Here is a 26798-nt window from a genome sequence, read left to right as displayed (position 1 = left end):
ACACAGACAAACCCCGCCGTCACGCGATGGGCGTATCTGTCTAGACCCGTTCGTAAGTCTATGTTTGGGAAACGACGCGCGGAGGCCGTCAGCGGCCGGCCGGAAGCCCGCTCCTTGTTTCTTCCGCCTCTCTGCCCTGCGTCTCTATGGTCACGCGGGCGACGCCGCCTCACAAGAGGAAGAGAACCAGCTAGAGTCGGGCTGAGGGAGAGCGCTCAAGATGGCGGCGGCTGGAGGCGGAGGGGACTTGGACGGCGGCGGCGGCGGCGGAGGCCACGGCGGCGTCCCAGAGAGCGGCGCCCTCTCCCAGGAAGCGGAGGGCGGCCCGGACGCGGAGAGCGACTCGGAGGTCTTTTCGTGCGTGGCTCACTGCTCCGAGCTGGCCTGGCGGCAGAACGAGCAGCGGCAGTTGGGCCTCTTCTGTGACGTCACGTTGGCTTTCACCGGCGGCAGTAACGGCGGCGCGGAGCAGGAGGCGGAGGGGCGGAGGGAGAAGGGCGCCGGCCTCGGAGCCGCCTTCCCCAGCGCCGAACCGCCCGCTCGGGAGTTCCGCGCCCACCGCTCGGTCCTCGCGGCCGCCACCGAATACTTCGCCCCTCTCCTCTCGGGGGACTTCGCCGAGTCCCGGTCGGGCCGCGTGGAGCTGCGCAGATGGAGCTCCGAGGCCGGGCCGGACCCGGAGACGGTGGAGGCCGTCATCGGCTTCATGTACACGGGCCGCGTCCGCGTCAGCCCCGGCAACGTCCACGAGGTCCTGGAGCTGGCCGACAGGTGAGGCGGGTGGCCGGGGTTGGGGGGGTCAGGGGTTCAAGAGGAGCGCGGCTGCTTGGCGGGTTGGTGGCAGTGATCAGAAACAGCGGAAGCTTCGTTTAACGTCGAATGATACAGTTCTTTAAATATTATTATTTTACTGTTTTTTGGGGTGGGGAAAATACATTCAGTGCACTGTTGTTGTTGTTTTAAAGAAAAGTTTGCGATTGCTGGCAGGTCAAGATGTATTTGGGAGTATGCTGTGTCGCACATTAAGCACAAGAACTGTATATTTATCAGGGTGTTTTTTTGTCATCTTAATTGCCCCACCCATAGTAAAAGGGACATACTTAGGTATATGATTGACATGCCCATACTTTGAAAAGTTTTGGACCATAGTAGAATGCCGAAATATAAAAATTCCAACAGCATAGATAGCCGTCAAGCAAATGCATTCCTCTTCTCCCAGACCGTTGGCCTTTAATTATCCGTGGCCTTTTAGAAGTGGGTGGGATGTATTTCTTTTTCCTCTTGGTTTTAACGTATTAATTGGGAGGTTGTCTGTTTGGTTGTAAGTTGCTTTGGTTTGCCCTGATCAAGATAATGCAACTCAACAAATTAGATGGAATCATCATAATATACTCCAGAGTTGTTTATTTTATCAATATTTATAGCATCTAATAAGAAAATGTTATAAGAATTTGATAGCACATTTTTGGTGGCACCTACTAGAAGAACAATAGTACAATGTTAGGAGAAATCTGGATAATGTGTCTTGGTATGGAAACATGGTATATAGCAGAAAGCATATGGTAGATAGCAATATCAGAAAAAGTTTGTCCTCATACTCAAAAAAAGAAAAGCACAGCCCCAGGATGTTAGCACTGTGGGTTGGGACTTTATATACAATGGACACTAGAGAATATGAGGCATTATCAGAAGTGGCCAGAAGGGTGTGGCTGCGGCACTGTTTCCATCAGCTACGGACAATTAATTAGAATACACTTGGAACCATAATGCAAGATTTAGATAAGATATATATGAGGGATACTGTATCATTTGAATCACCTCCATAATAGTTTGTGGTTATAGACTATATTTTGTATTTCATTTGTTGATGTTGAGATCCCCCACCCCCACCTCCATGTACTGTCATTTCTGTCCTCATGCATGAAAACTCTCTCCCTTACCATGTTCTTTGGTAGGTAGAAAAATATTAATGCTTAGAGTGCTGAGCCAGTTGTACATACAGCTGAAGTAAAGACAACCCACTTAGGTCAGTGGGGCAAACTGCCAACCCCAACCATCATATAAATACATGAAATTCTGTGATGTATGATGACTGACTGACATATTTTCCCTGTCATTTCCTTCCTTCCTTCCTTCCTTCCTTCCTTCCTTCCTTCCTTCCTTCCTTCCTTTTTACAAAGACAATCAGTCTTTCTGGTTGCCAGTGTGGTGTAGTGGTTTAGAGTCTCGTAATCTAGGGAGCTGCTCCTCCACATGCAGCTGCTGGGTGACCTTGGGCTAGTCACACTTCTCTGAAGTCTCTCAGCCCCACTCACCTCACAGAGTGTTGTGGGGGAGGAAGGGAAAGGAGAATGTTAGCCGCTTAGGGTAGTGATAAAGCAGGATATCAAATCCAAACTCCTCTTCATAAATTTATAACGGCCATGAATTTATTTTTAAGATATCATATGTTTGCTGCCCAAATGATAATGCTGTCCAGTTAGTTGTGACTTTCCATATTATGGAAGTTAGTTCTCGAAAAGGGCCAACAGTTCATTAGTAGAGCATATGATTGTAATACATATAAGGTCTGAGGTTTAGTCCCTAGTGCATCTTTACAAAGCATATTGGAAAGCGGGACTGGAGGAAAAAAATGCGCACTTGAGTCCTTGGGAACCATTGCTTGTTGGAAAAGAGTGGACAATACTGGACTAGGTGGACCATTGAGCTGACTGGGTATAATGGTAATATACTTGTATATAGACTGAGTGGAACAATGAAGTTTGCACAAGATTGGAGGTGGGCGAGATGAAACCATGCAGGTGAATGTTGAGAGCTTATTAAATGTTTCTGTTTCTGCCCCACCTGTATACCGGTAAATCATGTCCCATCTGAGTCATGGTTTTATGTGACTTTCTATTTTGTGGAGCTGAACAGTTAAAGCATCTTTAATGTATCTACATGAAGGTGTAGAAAGGGAAATGTCACCTGTCCTTATTAGATGTTTGTAAAGTGAAAAGCAGGGTACAAGTTGTTAGTTGGATAGTATGATGTTTCTTCACTCCACTCTTTGAGCTATTTAAAATATATGCATATTTGTTTTGCAGGTTTTTATTGTTGCGTTTAAAGGAGTTCTGTGGGGAATTCCTGAAAAAGAAACTGAACCTCTCCAACTCTGTAGCCATCCATAGCTTGGCTCATATGTATTCTCTGAATCAACTGGCACTGAAAGCTGCTGACATGATCAGGAGGAACTTCTACAAAGTCATCCAAGATGAGGAGTTTTTCACTTTGCCATTTCACCTCATCAGAGACTGGCTTTCAGATTCAGAAATCACAGTGGACTCAGAAGAAGTTCTCTTTGAGATGGTTTTAAAGTGGGTACAAAGAAACCCTGATGAAAGAGAAAAGTACTTTGGGGAACTCTTTAAACTTCTCCGTCTTTCTCAGATGAAACCCACTTACTTGACCCGGCACGTCAAATCTGAGAGGCTTGTATCCAGAGATGAAGCTTGCCTCAATCTTGTGTCAGAAGCAGTAGAAAGCCATGCTCTCAGGGCTGAGAATTTGCAGTTAGGCACCCTCCAACAAGTCACTTCTGCAACATGCCTGCCTCGCTTTGGGCAAAACATGGATGTTATCATGGTTATTGGTGGTGTGTCCGAGGGAGGCGACTACTTGAGTGAGTGTGTGGGGTATTTTATTGATGAAGATAGATGGGTGAATTTACCTCACATACACAATCATCTCGATGGACATGCTGTTGTAGTGACAGAATCCTATGTTTATGTAGCAGGATCCATGGAGCCTGGCTTTGCCAAAACTGTAGAAAGATACAATCCAAATCGAAATGTCTGGGAGCAGGTTTCCAATCTGATAACCAGGAAGCATTCTTTTGGCCTTGCCGAGGTAAAAGGGAGCCTGTACAGCATTGGTGGGCATGGGAATTTTATCCCTGGTTTCAAAGATGTAGCTGTCTACCACCCTGATCAAGACAAGTGGCAAAATTTGGAGTCTGCACCAAAGATACTTCGGGATGTCAAAGTAGTCACTGTAGATGACAGGTTTGTGTATATGGCTGCCCGAACCCCGGTTGACGGGGATAGTGAGGAAGGCTTAAGAGCTGTCATCATCCGATATGATGTAGATGCAAGACAGTGGCAGGATTCTGAGTCTCTGCCACTCCTGGACAACTATTGTTGTTTTCAGATGGCTGTGGCCAACACAAACTTTTACCACACAGCCTCATGTTGTCCTAGGAGCTACCCACAGGATCATGAGGAAGTCAAGAGAAAGATCTCTAGCCAGGTGTCTGATGACATTCTGGAAAGTTTACCACCAGAGGTTCTTAGTATTGAAGGGGCAGCCGTCTGCTATTACAAAGATGATGTGTTCATCATAGGTGGATGGAAGAACAGTGATGACACAGACAAACAATACAGGAAAGAGGCTTACCGCTACTGTGCTGAGAGGAAGCGCTGGCTGTTGCTCCCTCCCATGCCCCAGCCTCGCTGTCGTGCAACAGCCTGTCATGTGAGAATCCCCTTCCGGTCCTTGCATGGTACCCAGCGATATCCAATGCCGCAAAACCTAATGTGGCAGAAGGACCGGATCCGGCAGATGCAGGAGATACACCGTCATTCCTTAAGCTTGCGGAGGATGCCACGGTCACAGATAGAGTGCTAACTTGAATAAATGGAGTTTGAAAAATGCCTTTCTGTCTTGCCATGCTCAGCATGGTCCTCTAACTGTAACCTAAGCAGTTATGTTTAGGCACAGCGGATTATTGAAGGGGATCTAGTTTTCTGGTCTTTAAATAGGTTGGCAGGATTGTGAGCATCACATGTGAACTTGGATGTATTTTAGCCATAATATGGAGGTAGGCATAGTTTTCAAGCTCTTCAATCCTTTAGTTTTCCCCACAGATGGGATGCAGATATAGAGCCCAGCAAAATATTGGTTCTGGAAATCTGTAGATGTGTTGACAGATGTCCAGTGTCACAGCACAGCCCCTCCCCTCCCTTTCCTTGGAGTTTATTCCATTTAGGTGTGGGTGAAGGAGAATTTCCCAGTGTATTGGGGCCTCTCACTCCTCTTAAAGCATTTATACAGGCTGTGTGAAGTATTTTTTTACTTACTTTAAAATACTGATAAATCTCATACCATTTCAAAATTTGCATTTTAACCCGTTAGTTTTATTTGCTTTCGCAAAATTATTTCTTTTTTTAAAAAAAAAATCTGCAATTGCTTTGAATGCGCTTGCTTTTCTTAAACTTGGAGCCATGTGCAATAGTTTAATAACAAACCAACCCCTATGTATTATAAGTAAAGCACAATCTTTCACAGAACTTCAAAACGTTCCTATGCTTATAAATATTTTATAGTTATATTTATCTAGAAGCATTTGCGTTTACAAAGAGATTGTGGTGAAAACCGGATATTCTAATAGTTGAATTATTTTCAGTCCTATATTAAAAGATTTCAGAGTCCTTACTTTTGAGGGTTTCACTGTAATTTTTGGTGATGCCCTTTTCTACTTTGGAGTAGTCCCATTGATTTCAATAAAATTAATATGTATATGGTTCAGGATTGTGGCCTTAAAGGAATGAGTGAAAAGACCAAAAAGATAAGCACTACAAGTCCAAATTCATCATCTGAAGGAATTGGGGGTTCATTAATGCAGGGAGAAAGCTCAATGAACTCTGTGTGTTCAGGTAAGTCTGATTAGGAAAAAAACACTCAACCTGCCTTTGACAATCAAATATATTTGCCTTTATGATGCTCCATTCCTTGTTCTGACTGTGTTGAGTACTTGAGACTGGTTGGAGTGGAACAGTTGCCTCAGTTATAATTTTGATAGTAAGGGTCCAAGTCTCACCAATGTCTTAATGGTGTTTTGGCAGAAAATAAAATAGAGAAAAATTATTTGAGTCTGGTGGAAGTTCTGTGCTGCTTTCGTCCCTCAAAAAAGCAAGGTGTTTGCTTTCTCTAGAATTTTGTTAATTTTATTGGAGATGTAACTTATTGGTCCAACTTAGGGGCACATTTAAGCTTTAGACCATTACAGAATTATTTTTCAGGCAGGCAAACTGCACAGTAAATAATTAATGAAACTCTGTAATATCGTAAGTTGGTCCAACAAAATATTTCATTTTACCTTTGTGAATTTTGTCCTTTTGGGATCAATGTGACCACTTTCTACTGATACCTTACCAAGTTATTCAAGGCAGGTTTCTCATTGATTTCCTCTGGCCTCATCACTTCCCTCCCCCTACCCTCCCCTGACACCCAAACATACAGTGGCAGTATTTATCCTGCCCCTACTATTATCTACAGTAAATTACTTCTGGCATCATTGTTGACATAAGGCAGTTGTGCCTCCTCCACTCCACTGTCAACGTGTACAGAAGCTTAAGGTGTGATGGTAAAGTTAAAGGGAAGTCCTCAGGTGAGATCAAGACCTGAGTCATGCAGTCACTGGGCTCTTGTGTAAGTGGAATACTTGGAATAAAATTGGTCACTATTTCCAAGTTTCTACAAAGGAACTCAAATGTTATTTCCCCTGGTTTCTGCCCTTCCTATGTCTTTTGGTGGTTTCCCCTCTGTTAACTTGTCCAGGTTTATATGATGCTTAATTCAGGATAATGAATTCAGGACAAGGAGAAATCAGTATGTGAGAAATCTGCATTGATCAATATTGTTATGAAAGTTAATTACAGTATTGTTAAACAGCAGGGACTTAAATACTGTCAATTCTTGTTTTCCAATTTAGCAAGAAGCATAACTCATGTCTGATACAGTGGGGTAAGTCTTTAAACTGCATGGGTGTGCACAGGTTTTCTTGACTTGCATTTGAACCTTAATAATTGCCTTTTACAATATATTTTTTGGATTAGAAATCTGTGTTCATTAAATAACTGTCTTGTTATCAAGTTCAGACTAACGCAGCCTTGTGAAACAAAGGAAGTCACAAACATTTAAGAGTCCAGTAATACCCACTTGCTTGCTTTAAGATATATTGTATGCACCAGCCAATTATTTATGGAGAAGATAGATACTTCAAAAAGCTTGTTGAAAATTCAGGGCTCAAACAGCCCTGCTCAGTCCATTGGTAGAGGTACTGATTAAGAGAAATACACAGAATCTTTGCCTAGCATCAAATTTTGGGTGCATCTATATGGAAAACAAACTTTAAAAACTGGGAATTGTGGTTTTTTTTACAAGGTCTGAATGTTGTATGTTAGAAATTTCTCACAGCACCAGGATTGAATGGGAAAAGGAATGAGACTTTAAGCAGTTTAAGCTTGTAGTGGAGACACGGCCCTATGTGTGTCTGTTAAATGAAACACTAGCTGAAATGCAACACAAGCTTTGAGATTTCATGACAGATAATCTGGTCTGCGGTGCAGAATGGTTGGTAGTCACCACAAAAGAGTATAATCACATTGACTGTGTACTGTATCTTTGCAGTTGTTCAGTCTGGCTGGTAAGCTTTGCTTTTTAAATTAAATCCTATGTCCCTTTGAATGTTGCTTGTGAATGCCAGTCATTTAGTATACAAGTGTCTACATGTCTTGCTTTGAGATTTCTGTTTGCATGGAGAGTTAAGAGCACACTAGAGAACAGTCCCATTGTTCCACATGTAGTGTTAAATGTTGGGACTTCTTAATGTATACTCTGGATGTTAGGCTACTAACTTGCTCCGTTGTTCTGAGTGCCTCTTAGCCCCCCTGAATAGCACAGCTCATGTGCTGCATGCAAAAGTCCTGTCTACTTAGTCATGTCATTCCTTGATGAAACACAGCAGTTGATATTGTTGCCTGGCAAAGGGAAATCCTGTTGGACCATCCAGTTGGTGAAGAGTCCCAAATCATTGGACGTGTACTACGCTGGCTACGATAGGGCTACTCACCATAGATAGGTCCTTTTGTTCTCAGCAACTTAAAAGGCCTCAAGAAAATTGCAGTTGAGTTACAGAACAGGCAAGCATGGCAGCTGTCAGACTTGGGGAAACAATCTCTCTTAAGCTGTACTGATTCTCTGCTATGGCTGAATGCATGTTTCACACACTGCCTTCCTCTTGTGATGCTAGTGGAGACAGCTAGATCTTTCTGTGATGCCTGAGCTGACATTATTACTCAAGTAATACTGTCTGTAGGTTACATAGTCTTTCCAAGAGTAGATTTAAACATCTGTCTTGTGTCTGTGTATTTCCAGGAGGCTTACCCTTGCACAGTGAGTTAACAGTCATGTCAACGCAATGTTATTTCTGTAATCTCTGCAACATTGCCACAAATGACTCCTCTATGCTTGCAGCCTCTAACCACAGGAGGGCAGAATTCATATATAAAAATTAAGATACCAGTATTTGCAGTGTGACCAGTGGTCCATTTTTAGGAGGCCACATAGAAGTGCTACTAGTATGAGCGCCTATCATTTAATAATAATAGTAGTATTCCAGGGAAACATCTGCTCACAGAAGCCAAGCTGAATTGGTGGTAGGCACATCAGTCTGTTTTGCCTCCCTATTTCTGGGACACTTGCCACAAAGCTATCCTAGTTGGAAGCCATTTTTCTCCTTGCTTCCCCTGAGCCCAGTTAAGGTGGCGTTGAATGCAAGTCTAAAAGTTAGTTGGTAGTCCTAATAATCTCTCATGGATCAGTGAACCTCGAAAACAACACATGGTTTTTTTTCTTTCTTCCTTCCTCATTCCAGCCCCAATTTGCCTTGTGTCTGCTGCTTAATAAACTGGGTAACATAAGCTTCATATAATGAAATGCAGACATCCATCCCTTTGGGTAGAGTCCTTTTGAAGCTATGTCCCTAAAGTCTATTTTTTAAACCTGCAAATCAATATATGTTGTACTACGGTTCTGTAACACTAAACTTGATCTCAATAAACATTTTATTTCTCTATTTCTGTTCTGACTGCTTCATGTTATTGCTCATAATTGTTTATGGATGTGTTCCAGAACAGTATTCCCCAACAGTCTGGGGAATTTAGATCCCATTTGTCTCCTGCTTTCAAATTCAGCTTGTGGTTGGGGCATTCTTCAGCCGTGAAGGAAAGTCTTCAGTCCCCATTTTTTATCCCAGTTTTGGTCACTTGGACAAGAAGAATGAAAGATAGTGACTGGGAATGTTTGGTATTCATCATTTTGTCAGTTTGCAGCTGTAGAAAATTGACAAAAGCTTAGCCTACCTGTCCAAGCTGTCTTATGTTAGCAAATTACTGTGGGTTGGACTGCAATTAAATTAGTTGCACTTTGGTTTCATTGAAATCAATGTGAAGTTAGTCATAATGAACTTAAGTTTTCATGTAGCCTGGATAACTCAGCTGGTTAGAGCATGGTGCTGCTAATACCAAGATGGCAGGTTTGATCCCTGTATGGGACAGCTGCATATTCCTGCATTGCAGGGGGTTGGACTAGATGATCCTCGGGGTCTCTTCCAACTCTGTAATTCTATGTTTCTATTGATCATAACGAGGCCTATGGAAAATTAGTCTAGCTCCAAGCTATTGGGGTGCAATAAATCCAGTATTTGCAAGCACATAGGAATTTAGAATGTTTCTATAAAAAGTGCAAGTCTGAAATTCTCTTCTGGGAGTACCCATAAGATCAAAAAGCACTGATTTAAGAAGATTTGGTGTACATACTCCAAACAAACATGTTTATATTGACAGCTGGGTTTCCCCAGCCACTTTGGGTGGCTTCCAACAAAATATTAAAATACAATAGTGTGTTAAACATTAAAAGCTCCCCTAAACAGGGCTGCCTTCAGATGTCTTGGCCTAGAATTCCTTGGTTTTCATAATGAAAGGCAGTGAATTGAGTCAAGCCCCCTGGCCTATCGTGCTCGGTGACCTGCTTGAGACATCCTCCAAGAGACTCAGGCAGGAGTCTGAGATTCCACTGAGCTATGGCCCTTTCACCTTCCCCCGTAGACGTCCACGTGGAGAATCTGGAGCAGGACCTGCACTTGGAACAAGCAAAGGTGGTTATGCAGAGGGAGGAAGTGTCACGTGGCGGGCCCAGCTTGCACGCTCTTCTGCGACACCTACAGCCTTCAGGGCGAACTACACACTGTTTTGGACTAAGTACACTTCAAACACCTTCCAGCCTTCGGAAGAAATAAACAGAGGAGAGGCAGGTCTTGGGTTGCGCCGCTGTTCAGCCTGGACGTCTTTCATCGTCCCTTAGAAACGCAGTGCAAAACAGTGATCCCAGCACAGACGGCATTTCCTCTTGTCGTACTTCCTGGCCTTAAGGATTTCCACGTGAGAGGGAGGAGGCACTTATTTAATCATCTGCTCGGTTGTTTTCTAACGGAACGATGCAGCCCTTAAAATTAAAAATCCCTTTGCAAATGCTATTTTATATTATTTATTAAAAGACAGACAAACTACATAACCACAAGTGCACAGAGTACGGCAAGAAGAAAAAACAAGAAATACCACCCATGTAGAAAATAAAGGAAAGATATTGTGTACGTTACCAGAAAAATTGTCATTGTAGTTAACCAGATCCCTTTGCAAATCACAATAGAAGAGAGACAAATGAATGCCTATTTTATATATATCTATATTTCAGCAGGGGGCGGGTCCACTGTCCCTCAGATCTTGTGGGGGGCTGGACTATATTTTGAAAAAAAAAATGAACAAACTCCTATGCCCCACAAATAACCCAGAGATGCATTTTAAATCAAAGCACACATTCTACTCATGTAAAAACACGCTGATTCCCGGACCATCCGCAGGCCGGAATTAGAAGGCGATTAGGCTGGATCCGGCCCCTGGGCCTTAGTTTGCCTACCCATGCTTAAATCTGACTTTTTGAGTCTGGCAATGCCACTAATAGGAACGTCGCACGCACTGGCTCACATTAAGCTGTCGCGTAGCTGTGCGCGAGAGCGAGAAGGTCCGGTTATCAGGATCTTGCAGGCGGCAACTCCGCCCGGGGTGGAACTAAGGCAGGGTGACCCCAGATGCCTCATCCCCATCCCGGGGGAGGGCGGAGTGGGGTTTGGGGGCGGGAAATGCAGCGAGCAACCCGGCCGCGATCGAAGCAGCTTGGAGGAAACCTCTCCCCGGATCTTAGCCAGCAGCAGCAGCCAAGAACTCGGCCCAGACCCCGAGGGGCGGAGACGCAGGAAGGAGGCGCCTGCGGAGCCCAGCCCAGCTCAGGGAAGGAGACCTCCCTCTTCTCCTTCCTTCTCCGGCTTTCTCCATTCTCGATCCCAGTTACAAAACTCCTCGTCGTCCGTGCACGGCTTGCTGGGCGAAGATCATGGTTAGATCCTGGGGAAGGCGGGCGGGAAAAGGAGGTGGCTTTGCTAAAATGCGCTTTTTTTTTTTTGGCAAGCCGTCGGAGAATACGCGTTTCAAAAAACACGAGGTGCATTAATTCAAGATCTGTGGGGTTTTTTGGCTGCAAAGCAAATTGCATAGCGCTTCCGAGCCATCTCCCCTGCCATCGGCTATGAATATGCTCGTTTTGTAGGGTGAGGTTTGGGAAGGCGGAAGTGTGGTGGGTTGGGGGGGGGTTGAGGGTGGGGAGACATCTTGGGAACCCACTTTCTGAGGCAGAACTGGTGGGAAGGGGATGCGGCTTTTGGAGGCGGCCTTGCGCTTGTCCAAACAGAATATGGGGTGTGTTTATATGGCAGAATTAGGGGCTGATCTTTTCATAAGGCGGGTGTTTAGTATGAAGGAGGGGGGTGGGGTGGGGGTCCAGGAAAGCAGCTGTCTGGGGGGCGTGAGTTCCCCTTCTTTATTAGGAGGTCGCCAAACACTGGAGGGATTCTGTGCCAGGGAGACAGCTGTCAGGAGCAGCTTTGCTTTGCTTATGATATTACGGTTATGTAATCCTTACAACAACCCTGTAAGGTAGGCCAGTGTTATTATTTCCCCAACCTCACCCCCCATTGCAGACAGGAGGGGTGGAGGCTAAAGCCGAGAGAGGGAGTGGCTTGTGCAAATTCAAGCTGGCAGTGACCCGATCTTGTAGCTTAGACTCTGCTAAGCCAGCTGCCCTGATGCAAGGTGACCTGGGAGGGGGGTCAGGTTTCACGTGGTTTGAGGAGAGAGAGGGTCTCTGGGATGGAATCATGGGGGGGTCCGTGACTGGGGATGAGGAGGGGAAAATTAAATCGTTATAGGTCTTTCCCCTCGGTGAACGTGGTGGGAGATTTAAAGCAGAACGTGGACTGCAAGCAGATCAAACCTCTCCATTCTGAAGGAAATCAGCCCTGAGTGCTCACTGGAAGGACAGATCGTGAAGCTGAGGCTCCAATACTTTGGCCACCTCATGAGAAGAGAAGACTCCCTGGAAAAGACCCTGATGTTGGGAAAGATGGAGGGCACAAGGAGAAGGGGACAACAGAGGATGAGATGGTTGGACAGTGTCCTCAAAGCTACCAACATGAGTTTGACGAAACTGCAGGAGGCAGTGGAAGACAGGAGTGCTTGGTGTGCTCTGGTCCATGGGGTCACGAAGAGTCGGACACGACTAAACAACCATAACAACAAAATACTAAGGATGAATACTCTAGGTCAGCGGTTCTCAACCTGTGGGTCCCCAGATGTTGTTGGACTGCAACTCCCATCATCCCTGAGCTCTGGCCTTGCTAGCTAGGGGTGATGGGGGTTGTAGTCCAATAACATCTGGGGACCCACAGGTTGAGAAAGGCTGCTCTAGGTGCTTGTTCGTTGGTGCAACTGGGGAATGGAGGAAAAACAAGGAGCCTTTGGAAGTAGAGGTTGGGAATCCACCACCCTCCAGATGTTGATGGACTCCAGCTCCAATCAGCCTGCCAATTAAATAGTTAGGGATAGTGGAAGTTGTAGTCCCAGTGGTCTTTCAGGAAAGGCTGAAGGTCTTGAAAGGAAGTGCAGGGTGGTCCACGGGAAGTGGAGGTGCAGGTTGGAGAAGAGAAATGGTGTCCTTTTGCAAGACGGTCAAGAAGACTAGAGGGGGTTAGGAATTTTCTGGGATGGTCTATGGGAGAGTAAAGCCTGCAGGCAAGGATTTGACTTGCTCTCTTCCCATTGGCTCCCAATGGCAATTTGTCCAAGTCCATCAAACCCTTTGAGGCTTTGGCCTTCTATGCAACTTGGCACTGACTCCTCAGAGTAGCAGCAAGTTGGGCAGAAAGGTACCCACAAACACACCTGTGTACACCATGCTTGCATTTGGGGATGCTGTGCGTGTACTTGGGCTTTGGGTCTTTCTTCCCAAGGAGGTCAAGTTAGCTCTCTCTCTGTAAACATTACATCAAAAAGTGAAGACTTTCTTATTGGCCCACTGAGATAATGCTTATTCAGCTGTGTTATTTTTTTTTAAAGGCTCTGCTGTTTTGTTTTGTTTTAATTCATTTTTATTGGGTTTTTTCATTTTTACAATATCTGTAATCATTACATTACATTCAAGTTTCAATTTCCCCCTTCCCTGTTGACGTCCCACAACTTCCATCCCTGGTTTATTACATCTCATATTACATTCTGCTGTTTATATAGACTTCTGTATCATCGTACTATTAAGTTTCTTGTTTTTTTTATAAATAAAATTGCCAATGTTTATTTAAATCCTGCTAATGACACTGTATTTTTTGTTGTTGTTTCTGCAAATATGATGTAAAAGGTTCCCATTCTTTTTCAAAGTCACTATTGTCTTTTTCACGTAGTTAATCTGTTAACTGTACCAACTCTGCATAGTTCATTAACTTCTCTTGCCATTGTTCCTTTGATGGTATTCCTTCAGTCTTCTGGTTTTTTAGTAAATGTCATTTTAAAAGGCTCTGCTGTTTATATTTATTTATTTTTAACTGTAGTTTTATATTTATGCTGAGCTTTATATAGCATGAATGCTGCATATCACTTATACGCTGTGCTTTTAACAATGTGTATTATTTGCATGTCGTTTATACGTGCTGCTTTTCTGTGCTATGGGCTCAATAACCATATTGTTATTGGGGACCTAGTACAGCAATGTAGCACATATAAAATACTGTAAATAAAAAATAACCAAACACGCAAAGAGCACTGTTGAAAATGTCACGTGCTGTGTCTTTCCCTAGGTGCCCGAGCTGGAGAAAGGGACCGTCCGAATGAAGGATCCTGAACGCGTAAAAAATGTAATTTCAGCCCTCAGAAAAGGTGGGGTAGGAAAATTCCAGGTGCGTGCTCCTGTATTCATCTGTTTGTCTGCTGTTTGTCGTACCCTTAATTTATCCCTCCCACCCAGCCTCTTCCCAGATGTATTGCACAAGAAGCTGCATGAACCTCGGAACAATTTTTTACCTCAGGTGCTGCCTGGTTTTTGTCTTTGTCTATTTACTAGTGAAATGCCTGTCAAATGATGAGAACAGCATGGGTTTAATGCAGTGCTCAGAATGTTTAAGCATATAGGTAACCGTGAAGGCCTTAACATTCTGCACCAAGAAAGCCTTCTCCTTAAAGTTGTTTCTTGGGAAATATGGCAATTTGGGGGGTCATCTGGATTTCATGTGAAAAGTCAGGTTCCCCAAACAGGTTCTGTTAACTTAATGCTTTCTGTCGGTATCTCTCCAGCCTGCATCAGAGAAGTGATTTAAGAGCACTTGGCAGACAAACACTCACCAACATCCAAAACTTTATTACACATAGATATAGGAGCTATAGAAATGCTAAAATGAAACCGTGGCAAAGATTGAATGGACTCATTTGGCATGTGTCACCAAAGCACAACAATTGTAGTAAATGGTAACACAGACTTTTCTTTCTTTCTTGAAATTGCACTTATTTGACTATCATGCGTCAAACGTAATTTGCTTTAGCTTGGGTGAAGATGTATTGAATTTATCGGCCACTGCCTGACTAGTTTATGCTAGATCTTCAAAGCAAGAAGAAACAAGATTATGTTGGCAAATTATTATCTGCCTTAAGCTGAGTTTCCCTCTGTAAATGAAACCTGGCGTCCTGTGACTTTGCTGCAAAAAACAAATGTTTTGATGGTTTGACAGGACAACTTGGAATGACTCCAGCCCACTGTAACTTTAGAATTTATTTGGTTCCTTCTTGGTCTCAGTTTTGAGTCTGATTGAGCTCCTGTGAAGCACCAATCATCAGGTGGAATCACTTGATGTGCAGAGATTCCATCGTGCCTTCCCACCTCCCCAGTTGATGGGCACTGGGAATCGTCCCTTAGCCCACCAAACAGCAAATGGGCAGGCTGTAGAGAGTGTAGTTGTGCAAATGGGGAGATCACCTTCCTCCCCATTTAAATCACACTCCATGCAGGCTGCTCCATCAGCTGTTTGATGAGCTAAGTGAGTGACACTTGACAAATTCAGCAGTGGTGATGGTAGCAGTGGCAGGCTGCAGTACAGGCCTGAAGGCTGCCCACCTGAGATTACTTGGTAACTCTTGAGAGTTACCAATTTCTTGGTTCCCTGAATCTGTAGAGTAGTTTCTAGGCAATGAATCCTTTGTAATCTCTCTCTCTCTCTCTCTCTCTCTCAAACACACACACACACACACACATTTTCCTCCTTGTTCTCTCCAGGTCATTTCTGATTTTGACATGACTCTGACTCGGTTCGGGTTCAACGGTCAACGCTGCCCAACTTCCTACAGTGAGTCCAGTTTTGGCCCTTTTCTATTTCATTTTTCTCTTGTAAAACACCACTGACTTTTATCTCTCCCTCTTGGTCCCTCCAAGCCTTTGGGACAGTCCACATATATATTAGCCTATTCCTATCTATTTTTTTTAAAAATGGTGACACGGACCATTCATAACGTAAGAATATTATTCACCCCTGTGAGCGTGGCAGTGGGAGCGGGGGGGGGGGGTAACGGACGACAAGTTACAACAAATAACTATAATGTTGTTCACTGCTCCTGCTCAGGCTGCACAGAAAAAGCATTTTGGTTCCTGAAATTCATTCCAATTGTGCATATAAAATATAACTGATAGAATTCTACTGGATGTGGTATTAGTGTGCGAAAGCAGTCCAGATGCCATGATGCTCCAGATGGTGGAGATGTCAGGCACCATTCTGGCGCCCAGACATCTGCACTTGGTCGCAAGTGGTCAATAGCCAGGTGCAAAATGCGCCTGGCTAATTTCGAACACTGACCCCAAATGAGAGTACAGTGGTACCTCAGGTTACACACGCTTCAGGTTACATACGCTTCAGGTTACAGACTCCGCTAACCCAGAAATAGTGCTTCAGGTTAAGAACTTTGCTTCAGGATGAGAACAGAAATCGTGCTCCGGCGGCGCGGTGGCAGCAGGATGCCCCATTAGCTAAAGTGGTGCTTCAGGTTAAGAACAGTTTCAGGTTAAGAACAGACCTCCAGAACGAATTAAGTACTTAACCCGAGGTACCACTGTAAACTGATTCAGAGTTATTTGCAGATGGTACCTGAGTAAATATTTTCACAAGTGGTGGTCCTGGGAGAAGCTACAAGAATTCTGGAAAACAGTATTTTACAAAATTGGGCTTATCACGGGTCAGATACTAGATTTAGATCTCAGGATGGTGATATTTTCCATATTTGATTAGGGGAACCAAAATGTTACTAAAAATGGTATACGTGACAAAAAATAATAATTTTTATAGTAGTTAACCAGACCTTAATACAGTATTTATAAAAATGAATTCGATATTTGGAATTTGGCATATATTTTTTATGTGTGTCTCTTCAGATATCATAGATAACAGCCGGGTCATCAGTGAAGAAGGCAAGAAAAAGGTATGAGCTTTCATATCTTGGCATGGTGAAGTGTAAACCGGCTTCCCAGCTCCATTCCCTCCTGCTGTTAGGAGCTCAAGGAGCCTTGAGTTCTATGAGGGGACTAAGGTTTTGAAACAGAGAATTTTCCATTCCTTCTATTGAGAGGTTAAGACCTCATGAATGACTTTTTGAGTTCCCTCTATTTTACAGTCTCCGTGTAGGTTTGACTTCGCTGCAACTAGTCCCCCAAGCAAGAAACCAAATAGCAGATAACATGAAGATGTTTTTTCTGTTTCTGTCGCCCACCACCTTGGGGGGCTGTACCCTGCAAGTACTGGCTAACGATCAATACCTATCCCATTCTCCTAATATGATGGGAAGCAGGCTATGTAGTTGGTTGCCCCAGTCCTAGCCAGAACCTCCATCTTGAAATGTGCGTGTTTTATCTTCTGACTAGCTAAATATCCCCCCCTTCCTTTTCTTGATACTGGGAACTGTTCCAGCTAAAAGATCTGCTCAATCATTACTACCCTATTGAAATTGATCCTTACCGGACCATGGAGGACAAGTTGCCCCTCATGATAGAATGGTGAGTATTTGTGTCAGAAGAGGTAATGTTTTCCTTAACAGGGAGGAAGGGTGCTTTCTTCCATTACAGAACACACACACCCCAACTCCATTAATGAGAGTCTCCCCCCCCCAATTTTTAAAATTAATTTTCCAATTTTATAACAAACATAAAAGAAAAACATTACAATATAAAAAAACCCGAACAAACATATATCCTAGCTGTTAAAATCCTAATTTAAATATCATTGTTAGATGACTTCCGCTAATCCCCCCTAGCTGAGTTTCCATAGAACTCATTGTAGCAGTTTTCCAATACCCACTTTCAAATAAAATTAACTTATTCAATTAACATCTTTTGTTCTTTTCATAATATTTTCAATTCAAAATGTTGTACAATTCAGCATATTTTACTCCTAGGCCAATTTGGTACTTACAAGTAATTCTACTTACGTTATCTTAGATTATCAAACTAAATAGTCCTTGATATTCTTCCATTCTTCTTGATGCTCCTCCTCTTTCTGTTCACGGATTCTTCCAGTCAGGTCGGCCAGCTCCAAAAAGTCCATCATCTTCATCTGCCATTCCTCCACATTTGGTATTTCTTGTAATTTCCAGTTTTTGGCTAACAAAATTCTTGCTGCAGTTGTGGCATACAAAAACAGTCTAACATCTTTCTTGGGCAATTCCAAACCTATTATTCCAAGTAGAAAGGCTTCTGGCTTTTTAATAAATGTATATTTCAACATTTTTTTCAACTCATTATAAATCTTTTCCCAGAAGTCTTTCACCTTGGGACATGTCCACCACATATGATAAAAGGTACCTTCCTTTTTTAACATTTCCACCATTAATGAGAGTTTTGAGGATCTTAAAAGGGATTTGGGGGCACAGACACATCACCTGAGACAGGTCTGATCTGTGGCGGTCAAGCAAACACGAGAATCGCTCATGTGCCTGGAGAAACAAACTAACTAGAGGTTCTGTAAGCTCAATAGATACACCCACAGAGGACTCCTGGTCCCTGATAGGACAGGTGTGTGTGTTCCAGGTGGACTAAGGCCCACGACCTCCTGGCCCAACAGAAGATAAAGAAAAGCGACATCGCCCAGGTTGTGAAAGAGTCAGATGTCATGCTCAGGTACAAAATTTGCATGTTGTGTGCAAGAAGAGGGGGGGCAGGTGGGATGGGGGAACAACTTTATTCTTGTGGTCTGTGTCCTCCTCTGCCTCAATGCTCCCTGAATTCGCTGTCAGGGCAAGGTGGAATTTTGACACTTGAAACTGAAGTGTGCCATTGTGTTCCGGACTTTGAGGGCTTGTTGATTTTTCACATGCCTACTTGACACATGGAATGCAGATATTTTAAACTTGTGAGAAGCCAGGTTACAGGGAGCCAGGCAGAGGGCCTTCTCGGTAGTGGCACCCACCCAGTGGAACACCCTCCCACCAGATGTCAAAGAGAAAAACAACTACCAGACTTTTAGAAGACATCTGAAGGCAGCCCTGTTTAGGGAAGCTTTTAATGTTTTATAGATTATTGTATTTTAATATTCTGTTGGAAGCCACCCAGAGTGGCTGAGGAAACCCAGCCAGATGGGTGGGGTATAAATAATAAATTATTATTATTATTATTATTATTATTATTATTATTATTATTATGCAGTCATTGACCAGATTTGGCAAGGAAAAACATGGCTGTGGATGGGGAGATTTGGGAGAGCAGCAGGACTGGAAGCCGTAAACGAGGGAGAAGCAGCCAGAGCCTGAAAGGCAGTTCTGTCACAATTGATAGCATTTATATATCATGTTTGATGTATTCAAAGCATTTCACATTTATTAACATTTAGGCTAGGTCAGCTTTATTATCCTTGTGGAAGGGGTTGAGGAGACAGAGGCTTATCTAAGGATCTCTCCACACATTCATTTTTTTTTTTTGGTTTTTAGTTAACAGCACAATTAAGATGTAAATCGTGATTACAAGAAGTGTGTCTCATGCATGAACACTAGTTGGTGATCTAGGATTGATGGCGGCTTCCTACCAGTCGAAAGTGGGTTTGTCCCATGTAACGTGTGCCATATCCCTACAGCAGGGTGGATTTTCAAGGCAACTGAAATAATAAGCAAAAACGTTGTGTTAAAATGATTGCCAAGCAAAATGTTGTGTTAAAGTGATTGCAAGGCAAAACGTTGTGTTAAAATAATTGCTTTAAATCGAGTTTCCCGTTGTTATATTGTATATTTCCTTTTTTAAAAAAACCATGCATACATACGAATTTAAACACTGCAATATTTTGACTATGTTTGGACATTGCAGTAAGCCGTGGTTTAGTGAGCCATGAATGGAAATAGCCTTGTGTGTTTCACCATTTCCGTCGAACGTTACGCTTCCTCTCTTTCTTGCATTCAGAGACGGCTTCAACATCTTATTTGACCAGCTTCACCAGAACAAAGTACCCCTCTTCATCTTCTCGGCAGGTGTGGGTGATGTGCTAGAGGAAATAATTCGCCAGGCTGGGGCATTCTATCCCAATGTCAACGTGGTCTCCAACTACATGGATTTTGATGACAGCGTGAGTTGAGCCCACTTCACTTCCCCCAACTCCTATCTGCCCTGGCATGGAAGCGGTGTGCCAGTCTGAACACTGGGGGGGGGGGGCTTAGAAAGTTTTGGGGTGGTATTAATAGGACGGGATAAATGGAAGGCAGGTGTGTGCCTTCTGGGGTCAGTCAGAAACTCCCAGGCTCTACCAGGATGAGCAGAATTTTGGTTGTAGTGATAGGTAAAGCTAAAGGGACCCCTGACCATTAGGTCCAGTCGTGACCGACTCTGGGGTGGCGGCGCTCATCTCGCTTTATTGGCCGAGGGAGCCGGTGTACAGCTTCTAGGTCATGTGGCCAGTATGACTAAGCCGCTTCTGGCGAACCAGAGCAGCACACGGAAATGCCGTTTACCTTGCCGCCGGAGCGGTACCTATTTATCTACTTGCACTTTGATGTGCTTTCGAACTGCTAGGTGGGTAGGAGCAGGGACCGAGCAACAGGAGCTCACCCCGTCGCGGGGATTCAAACCGCCGATCTTCTGATCGGCAAGTCCTAGGCTCTGTGGTTTAACCCACAGCGCCACCCATGTCCCACGGTTGTTGTGATAAAAATTATTTATAAGAGACTCCGTCCCAGCTCTCATTGAGCCATCAACACAACCATGCCTCTCTGGTGCTGTTCAGCGAAGAGCATGGGCAAAGAAATAAGCTGGATGAGAGCTTTAATTGCATATGGTGGATAATTTGTCACAAAGATGACTGAACAGGCGCTACAGGACATATTCATGTTTACTACATCCAGGTGAGGAATCATTTTGCTGTATAGGGAATGTTTTAATGTTTAATGTTTTGTTGTGTTTTTGTATATGCTGGAAACCATCGAGTGACTGGGGCAACACAGTCAGATGGGCAGGGTACAAATAATAAAATTATTATTATTGTGTCATCAAGTAGTTGTCCACAAGTGCTGTTTGGGGAGTTTTGGAGTTTATTCACACTTGCCTGGTGATGAGGGTACTTGAACCCTTGGAGGTGTGCTGTGACTTGTTTGCTAGGCACTTTGAAGGTAAAATCACTCATCTCTGTGATGACTTGGAGTCCATATTTGTGACAAATTTGGGTGTCCAATGCAATGTCTAGGCCAGTTGTGTCCAATGCAATGTCTAGGCCAGTTTCGTGGGATCAGTTTAAGTTGTTGAGGCCTGAGGATGTAGATAAGGTGCTTCAAAGAAGCACCAAGGCTGTTGTCCATTTAGCAGCTGTGCAAGACTTTCCTTTTCCTTTTCTTTTTTCTGTAATTTTTATTAAATTTTCTTTTTTTACATTTTAGAATATTCATTTAACCAACCTTTAAATTTCAGTGACTTCCCTTCTTCTCTTTCCATGGTTCATTTTACAAAACATAAATCCCTGCATATTTTATATATACTAAACCATTCAGTATTCCATTATTACATCCATCAAAACTTTTTTCTTAAAAAATGTTTAGGGCTACTCTCATTTTCCTACTCATATTGAAATACTGCCCCTCAACGAGGCCAAACTTAGATTCACAAAATGTTTAGGGGTATGCGTCCCTCTGTGTCCCACCCAGAAAAAAAGCACTGATTACATCCATCAAAACTTATTTACACTGTTGAATTTGTCTTAATGCTGCCCATGTTTTCAAATAAACACAATTTTCCTCCATATATATATTCAAAAAACATTTTCCAATCTTCTTTAAATGTATGTTCTTATTATTCTCTTATTCTATATGTTAGGTCTGCAAGCTGCACATTTTCTATCAGTTTAAGTTGCCAGGGAATTCCCAGGTGATAAAAAAGGTTATTTATGCATGCCACTATTGCGTCTGGTGTTTTGTTAGCCCCAAAATGGAAACTGAGCAAAGTCCCAACTAAAGAAGAAAGGCAACTTAAATACTTTGCTTTTTCAGTGAGCTTTCTAAGAGGAGATTTCTATTTTGTGTTGGATCTTGAAGCATTTCTGTACATGCAATTTTTTAAACTGTTTTTATATAGGTGTTTATTGTTTATTGTGAAATTGCCTGGATAAGCTTCAGATGAAATGATTTGTAAATGGAAAAGGACACTGGACCTGTGAAAAAATCAAAAGCTTCTCGAACATAGTATATGAGCTTAAAAAAATGTTTAAGTATAACTTTATGAGAAATACAGAAGCTTTTCTACTAGGGATAATGGACGCAGGTATAGCAAGAGAAGATCAGAAAATACTCCTCTATGCCACAGGAGCGGCAAGGATCCTAATTGCTAAAAACTGGAAAAAAGAAATTGTGCCAACAAAAAAGAAATGGCAAGACAAACTGTTAGAGCATATTGAACTGGCTAGATTAACAGAGGCAATTAGAGATCACACTAGACAAGAGTTTCAAAAAACATGGGGAAAATGCAGAGAATACTTCACAAAACAGTGCCCTAAAATACACACCTGGACTTGTTTCGATATGTCTGCAGGAGACTTTGTGGATATTTAAGTTGTAATTAGAAAAATCTTAATAATTATTCATAAAGGAAACAGCTTATAAGAAGTAAATAAGGAGGCCAGATACAGGATAAAGGAAGTCTTTTATTTTGTTGTTTATATTGTTTTATGTTATGCTCACTGTATGTTATGTTCGTGTTTAATGAGGGCAGATTTCTATATGGGGGGGGGGGTTTATGTTATGTTAAATTTCCAATAAAAATTATTTTTAAAAAAGAAAGAAAAGGACACTTAACGACTTTGAAGTAATTACTGCTGAGTAGTTTGGCTGCACACAAACACAACACAGAAGCTGCCTATCTCTGTGACTCGTTTATCTCATTTGTTTTTGTGTCCTCCATGCAGGGAGTTCTGCGAGGTTTCAAAGAACCCCTCATCCACACCTACAACAAGAACAACACGGTCCTGAAGGATACAGAATATTTCCAGCAGCTGTGCACAAGGACGAACATCTTACTCCTTGGAGATTCCATGGGCGATCTCAGTATGGCAGATGGTGTCGTTGATGTGGAGAACATCCTCCGGGTTGGCTTCCTGAATGACAGGGTGAGTTGGGATTACCCAGCTGACTGTGGAAGGGCTGTGAGACAAGGTGCGATGGCCCTTTCAGGTGGCAGACTTGGAGAGCTGGGAAAGTGGCCCTCGGACCATGAAAAAATTGTGCCCCACCCCTTCTTGTGCTGCCAACAAAGGCTTGATCTACAGAGATTAGCATAAAAAAGCATGGAGCATAGCTGTCAACTGTCCCTTTTTTGGCGGGAAAGTCCCTTATCCCAGTGCTGTGTCCCGCTACTGTCCCTTATTGATGATGTCCCTTAAATTTCCCGGGTTTCAAAGGAAGCAGCTCCTCTCCCTCCCTCCCTGCCGGCCAGGGAGGAGGGAGGCTCAAACTGTGTTGCTTGGCTGCGTTGCTCACCCAGTAAAGAGTCTACGAATGACTGGGGGGTGGAGCTTGCATGCCTTGTGCCGATCAAATTGGCCATGTTGCCTGGGGACCTGCCTTTGCTCAGCGCTACCCAGCGGAGAGATGACGGTGGTTTCCCTTGCTGCATCCCCTTTGCTGGGTTGCTGCGCTGTGGGAACCACCACTTGAGGCTTTGTTTGGCTGCTGGCTGGGCTTTCTGCCTTTGACTTGGAGGGGCTCAGAATTTGAACATACCTGTGCTGGGAAAATCCCTTATTTTGGCTGCTGATCCCTTATTTTTGAGGCTGCTGGTCCCTTATTTTCAAATCTGTAAGTTGACAGCTATGACATGGAGATATATATATTATTACATGCAGATCAAAACTGGTGTTAAAGGCATCACTGCGGTGGCTGATTATAAGGCAAAGCAACAGGCAAATATGAAGATTCATTCAAGTGTCTAAACAAACAAAGCATGCAGTTTGCTTGCAAGCCTGCAGTTCTCATGCTCAACTCTGACACCCCCTTTTCTGGATCTTTTGCTGTTGATATCTGAATGCATTCTAGAATTTGTGAGAACTGCAGGCTTGCAGGCAAGCGGCACATTTCGTAACAAACAGTAAATGTAACCCTGCGGATTAATTTAAACTAACTTTAAAACACATGTTCTAGTGCAAGGCTGAACTGTTAGGTTAGAGGTTATTTTATTGGCATTGGTAACTGGCTCCTCTGGGATCATCCTGGGTGATGAAGAGCAGGGTGGAAGCAATAGCTGATCTCATGGAGGAACCCCTGAGGATCTTTGAAGTAACTTCAGGCTAGAACACCGCTTGGAAACCACTGTAACAACACTGTGCTAGCCAATGCTGAGCGCCTGTAAGACCTATTCATCCTGCCTATGAAGGTGACCCAGAAACTACAACTAATCCAGAATGCAGCAGCTAGAATGGTGACTCAGAGTGGCCGCCGAGACCATATAACACCAGTCCTGAAAGACGTATATAGGCTGCCAATACATTTCTGAACGCAATTCGAAGTGTTGGTGCTTGGCCCAGTATACCCGAATGGGTGTCTCCACCCCCATCATTCAGCCCGGACACTGAGGTCCAGTACCGAGGGCCTTCTGGCGGTTCCCTCATTGTGAGAAGTGAGATTACAGGGAACCAGGCTTCTAGGTGGTGGTGCCCTCACTGTGAAACGCCCTCCCACCACATGTCAAGGAGATAAAACAACTATCTGACTTTTAGAAGACATGTGAAGGCAGCCTTGTTTAGGGAAGTTTTTAATGTTTGATGTTTTATCGCATTTTTAACATTCTCCTCCTCCCCCCCCTCCGTGCAGGTGGAGGAACAGCGGGGGAAGTACCTTGAAGCCTATGATATTGTGCTGGAGAAAGACGAAACGTTGGACGTGGCCAATGGCATCCTTCGTTTTGTTTTGGCCGAAACAGCCCAAGCCACACAGCCCACTTGTCCTTGACAAGCTGCCAAGATACTCCCTCCTCCATTTCTTACTGCCCTTTGCTATGCCATAGACACATACCAGTTCTCCCCGTTTCTTGCCATTGTCAGTATCCTAGATCATTAAAACTGAGCCGAGCTGACATGTAGCCTCTTCTCTCAACCACCCTGTTCCTTACTTAAAACCCAATCCTGGCTGCACAAGGCAAGACATGTGGAATCGCCTTGCGGTACATTTCTCGGCGGACCAAAATATTGAATTTGTGAGGAAGCAATCTGGCCTCTAAAAGGCAAGCCAACGCTTGAAGTTTCTCCTTGGGATACTGCTAGATTTAGTTGCGAGGACGAATTTCCAGAGTGAACCAATTGCATTTAAAATCACCCCAGGTCTATGGCAACTTTCAGGTGTGAGTTCCTGCTGGTTTCTTGTTCGCAGCAGGCTGATGATGTGAAGGGGTTGTGGACTCCAAACTGGGCTGTTTGCACCTCCTTGTGGCTTTGCCGCATTGTGCAACCCAATTGTGCACATAGCAATCGCTTCATATAAGCAGAGAACACCCAGATTCCATGTTTTGCAGTGGATTCTTGCAAAGTGTTGCTGCAGGTTTGCAGCCTGCTGTCTGCTAGGTGTGGGTCGATGCAATTTCAGCCACTCTGTTCCTCTTTAAGCCACGCCATCCCTGGCTCTCCTATGGCTTCCTCTGTTGCAGCAGACACTCGGACAATGTTTCCTTAACGGCATTGTCTTATTTTTTTAAAAGGCCACAATTTGTGTTTATTCATATGCAGTGTCCCCCTGCCCCACTGCATGTGAAACATCTCTTAAAAAGAAAATCTAAACATAATACGGGGTGCCAATGGTGAAATTCACTTTTCAGTCAAAGCACAAGCCAGTGATTTAAGAGGACATGAATGCTTGTCTGCTGTATTGAACCAATCTGATAAAGTTGGAGGTCTTTGGCAGAAACTCAGGCCTGTAAAGTTGGGTAAATTACCTTGGCTTTACTCTTGGCAGGTGAACAGCCTAGCTGGAATCCTACAAGCTTGAGGCAAATGTTTTGTTTGGGTGGAACCGGTGTGTGCTGGTTCCCATTTCAGTTTCCTTTAGGAGTGTAACTGTTGTTGCACGCTGGACGAAACAAATGTTTACCTTGGGTAGTTTTGCCCTTTAAATGCCAGTTCAAATATGTGGTAACTCATCTTTTTAAAAGATACCTTGTTTGTTATGGGGGGAGCTTTATATGATTGGAAGTTTGAAAGCCAGGTTGAATATTCATAATTGAGACGGCACAGTAGAATGGGATATCCTTGTATGAGTTATACAAGACAGTTTTAAATAAGAGCAGGGGAATGGCATCTTCTGAGCATTCAATTCAACCCCCTAAAAAAAGATACATTTTGACAGGGTTTCTTTTGCACTATTTTTGGTTTCACCTTTCCCCTGCCCCAATTTTGTTTTACAAAGAACAAATCACCCCTTCCCAGTTTTCTGCACAGAATCCAAGAACGTTGAATTGTTTGGGTGTGTTTGTTTTTATTATTCAAAGGACATGTAAAGATAATAAAATAGAGATTTCCTATTTTGGGGAAAAAAATCCGTATGCATATTGCTTGATTGTCTGGCTGCTTTAATCTAAATTCTTTTTCTTTTTTAAAATACACCACCACCACAATATGCAAGGAAGTTATGAACCACTCCGTAACCTTTGTAAGATGGGATCTTTTACCAAACCTTTCATGCCTCCCCCTTCTCCTTCAAGAAACCTGGGACCTGTAGGTTTGAGAGGGTGCTGACAATTGTGCTCTGAGCTCCTACCCATTGTCACAGAACCACGGGCCCTGGAATGCTTTGAGCCGGGTTGAGGATATGAGAAAGCAATTAAGCTCACGGCCTAGTATGACAATAAATATTTCTTCAAGCCTATTGAAAGCTCTTAAAATGGCCTGCAGCAGACACAACTGCTAAGCTGCTACTGTCTCTGTTGACGTTTGTGCCACATGGGAAAACTATGCAGCTAAATTGTCTTCAAGGCCTGACTGAAGTACAAAAATTCAGCATGCATTGAAAATAACAGCGTTGCCTGCTGAAAACTTGAATGTCCTACAGCTATTCTGAGGTGTAGGA

The 26798-nt window shown here is 43.5% G+C and overlaps 2 protein-coding genes across 3 annotated transcripts; both read left to right on the top strand.

Annotated features, from left to right (window-relative positions):
- Nucleotides 1-106: 106 nt before the first annotated feature.
- KLHL11 (kelch like family member 11) lies at nucleotides 107-8896 on the top strand. The gene is made up of 2 exons (XM_083709372.1): nucleotides 107-771; nucleotides 3087-8896. The coding sequence occupies exons 1-2, from the start codon at nucleotides 221-223 to the stop codon at nucleotides 4663-4665; spliced, it is 2130 nt and encodes a 709-aa protein (XP_083565498.1). The 5' UTR covers nucleotides 107-220; the 3' UTR covers nucleotides 4666-8896.
- Nucleotides 8897-10999: 2103 nt separating this feature from the next.
- NT5C3B (5'-nucleotidase, cytosolic IIIB) lies at nucleotides 11000-26268 on the top strand. 2 transcript variants are annotated; one of them, XM_083709845.1, is made up of 9 exons: nucleotides 11000-11271; nucleotides 14057-14155; nucleotides 15523-15592; nucleotides 16669-16715; nucleotides 17201-17286; nucleotides 18316-18405; nucleotides 19675-19837; nucleotides 22655-22855; nucleotides 24555-26268. In XM_083709845.1, exons 1-9 carry the CDS (start codon nucleotides 11269-11271, stop codon nucleotides 24690-24692), a joined length of 897 nt encoding a protein of 298 aa, XP_083565971.1. In that variant the 5' UTR covers nucleotides 11000-11268; the 3' UTR covers nucleotides 24693-26268. The 2 variants fall into 2 exon arrangements, with proteins under 2 accessions (XP_083565971.1, XP_083565972.1); XM_083709846.1 differs by having other exon boundaries at nucleotides 11016-11271; nucleotides 14057-14135.
- The last annotated feature ends 530 nt before the right edge of the window (nucleotides 26269-26798 follow it).

This window comes from Podarcis gaigeae, assembly GCF_964106915.1.
Source record: "Podarcis gaigeae genome assembly, chromosome: 13".
In the NCBI taxonomy this organism is placed as follows: Eukaryota; Metazoa; Chordata; class Lepidosauria; order Squamata; family Lacertidae; genus Podarcis; species Podarcis gaigeae.
This window is presented reverse-complemented; position numbering and strand designations above follow the sequence as displayed.

What these genes read in the sequence shown, in the direction of transcription:
- KLHL11 (XM_083709372.1), top strand. Translation starts at nt 221, where the DNA reads ATGGCGGCGGCTGGAGGCGGAGGGGACTTGGACGGCGGCGGCGGCGGC. An exon ending in GTCCTGGAGCTGGCCGACAG is followed by an intron (nt 772 to 3,086) that starts GTGAGGCGGGTG and finishes TTTGTTTTGCAG; the next exon opens with GTTTTTATTGTTGCGTTTAA.
- NT5C3B (XM_083709845.1), top strand. An exon ending in GAGTCAGATGTCATGCTCAG is followed by an intron (nt 18,406 to 19,674) that starts GTACAAAATTTG and finishes TCTTGCATTCAG; the next exon opens with AGACGGCTTCAACATCTTAT. An exon ending in TTGGCTTCCTGAATGACAGG is followed by an intron (nt 22,856 to 24,554) that starts GTGAGTTGGGAT and finishes CCCTCCGTGCAG; the next exon opens with GTGGAGGAACAGCGGGGGAA.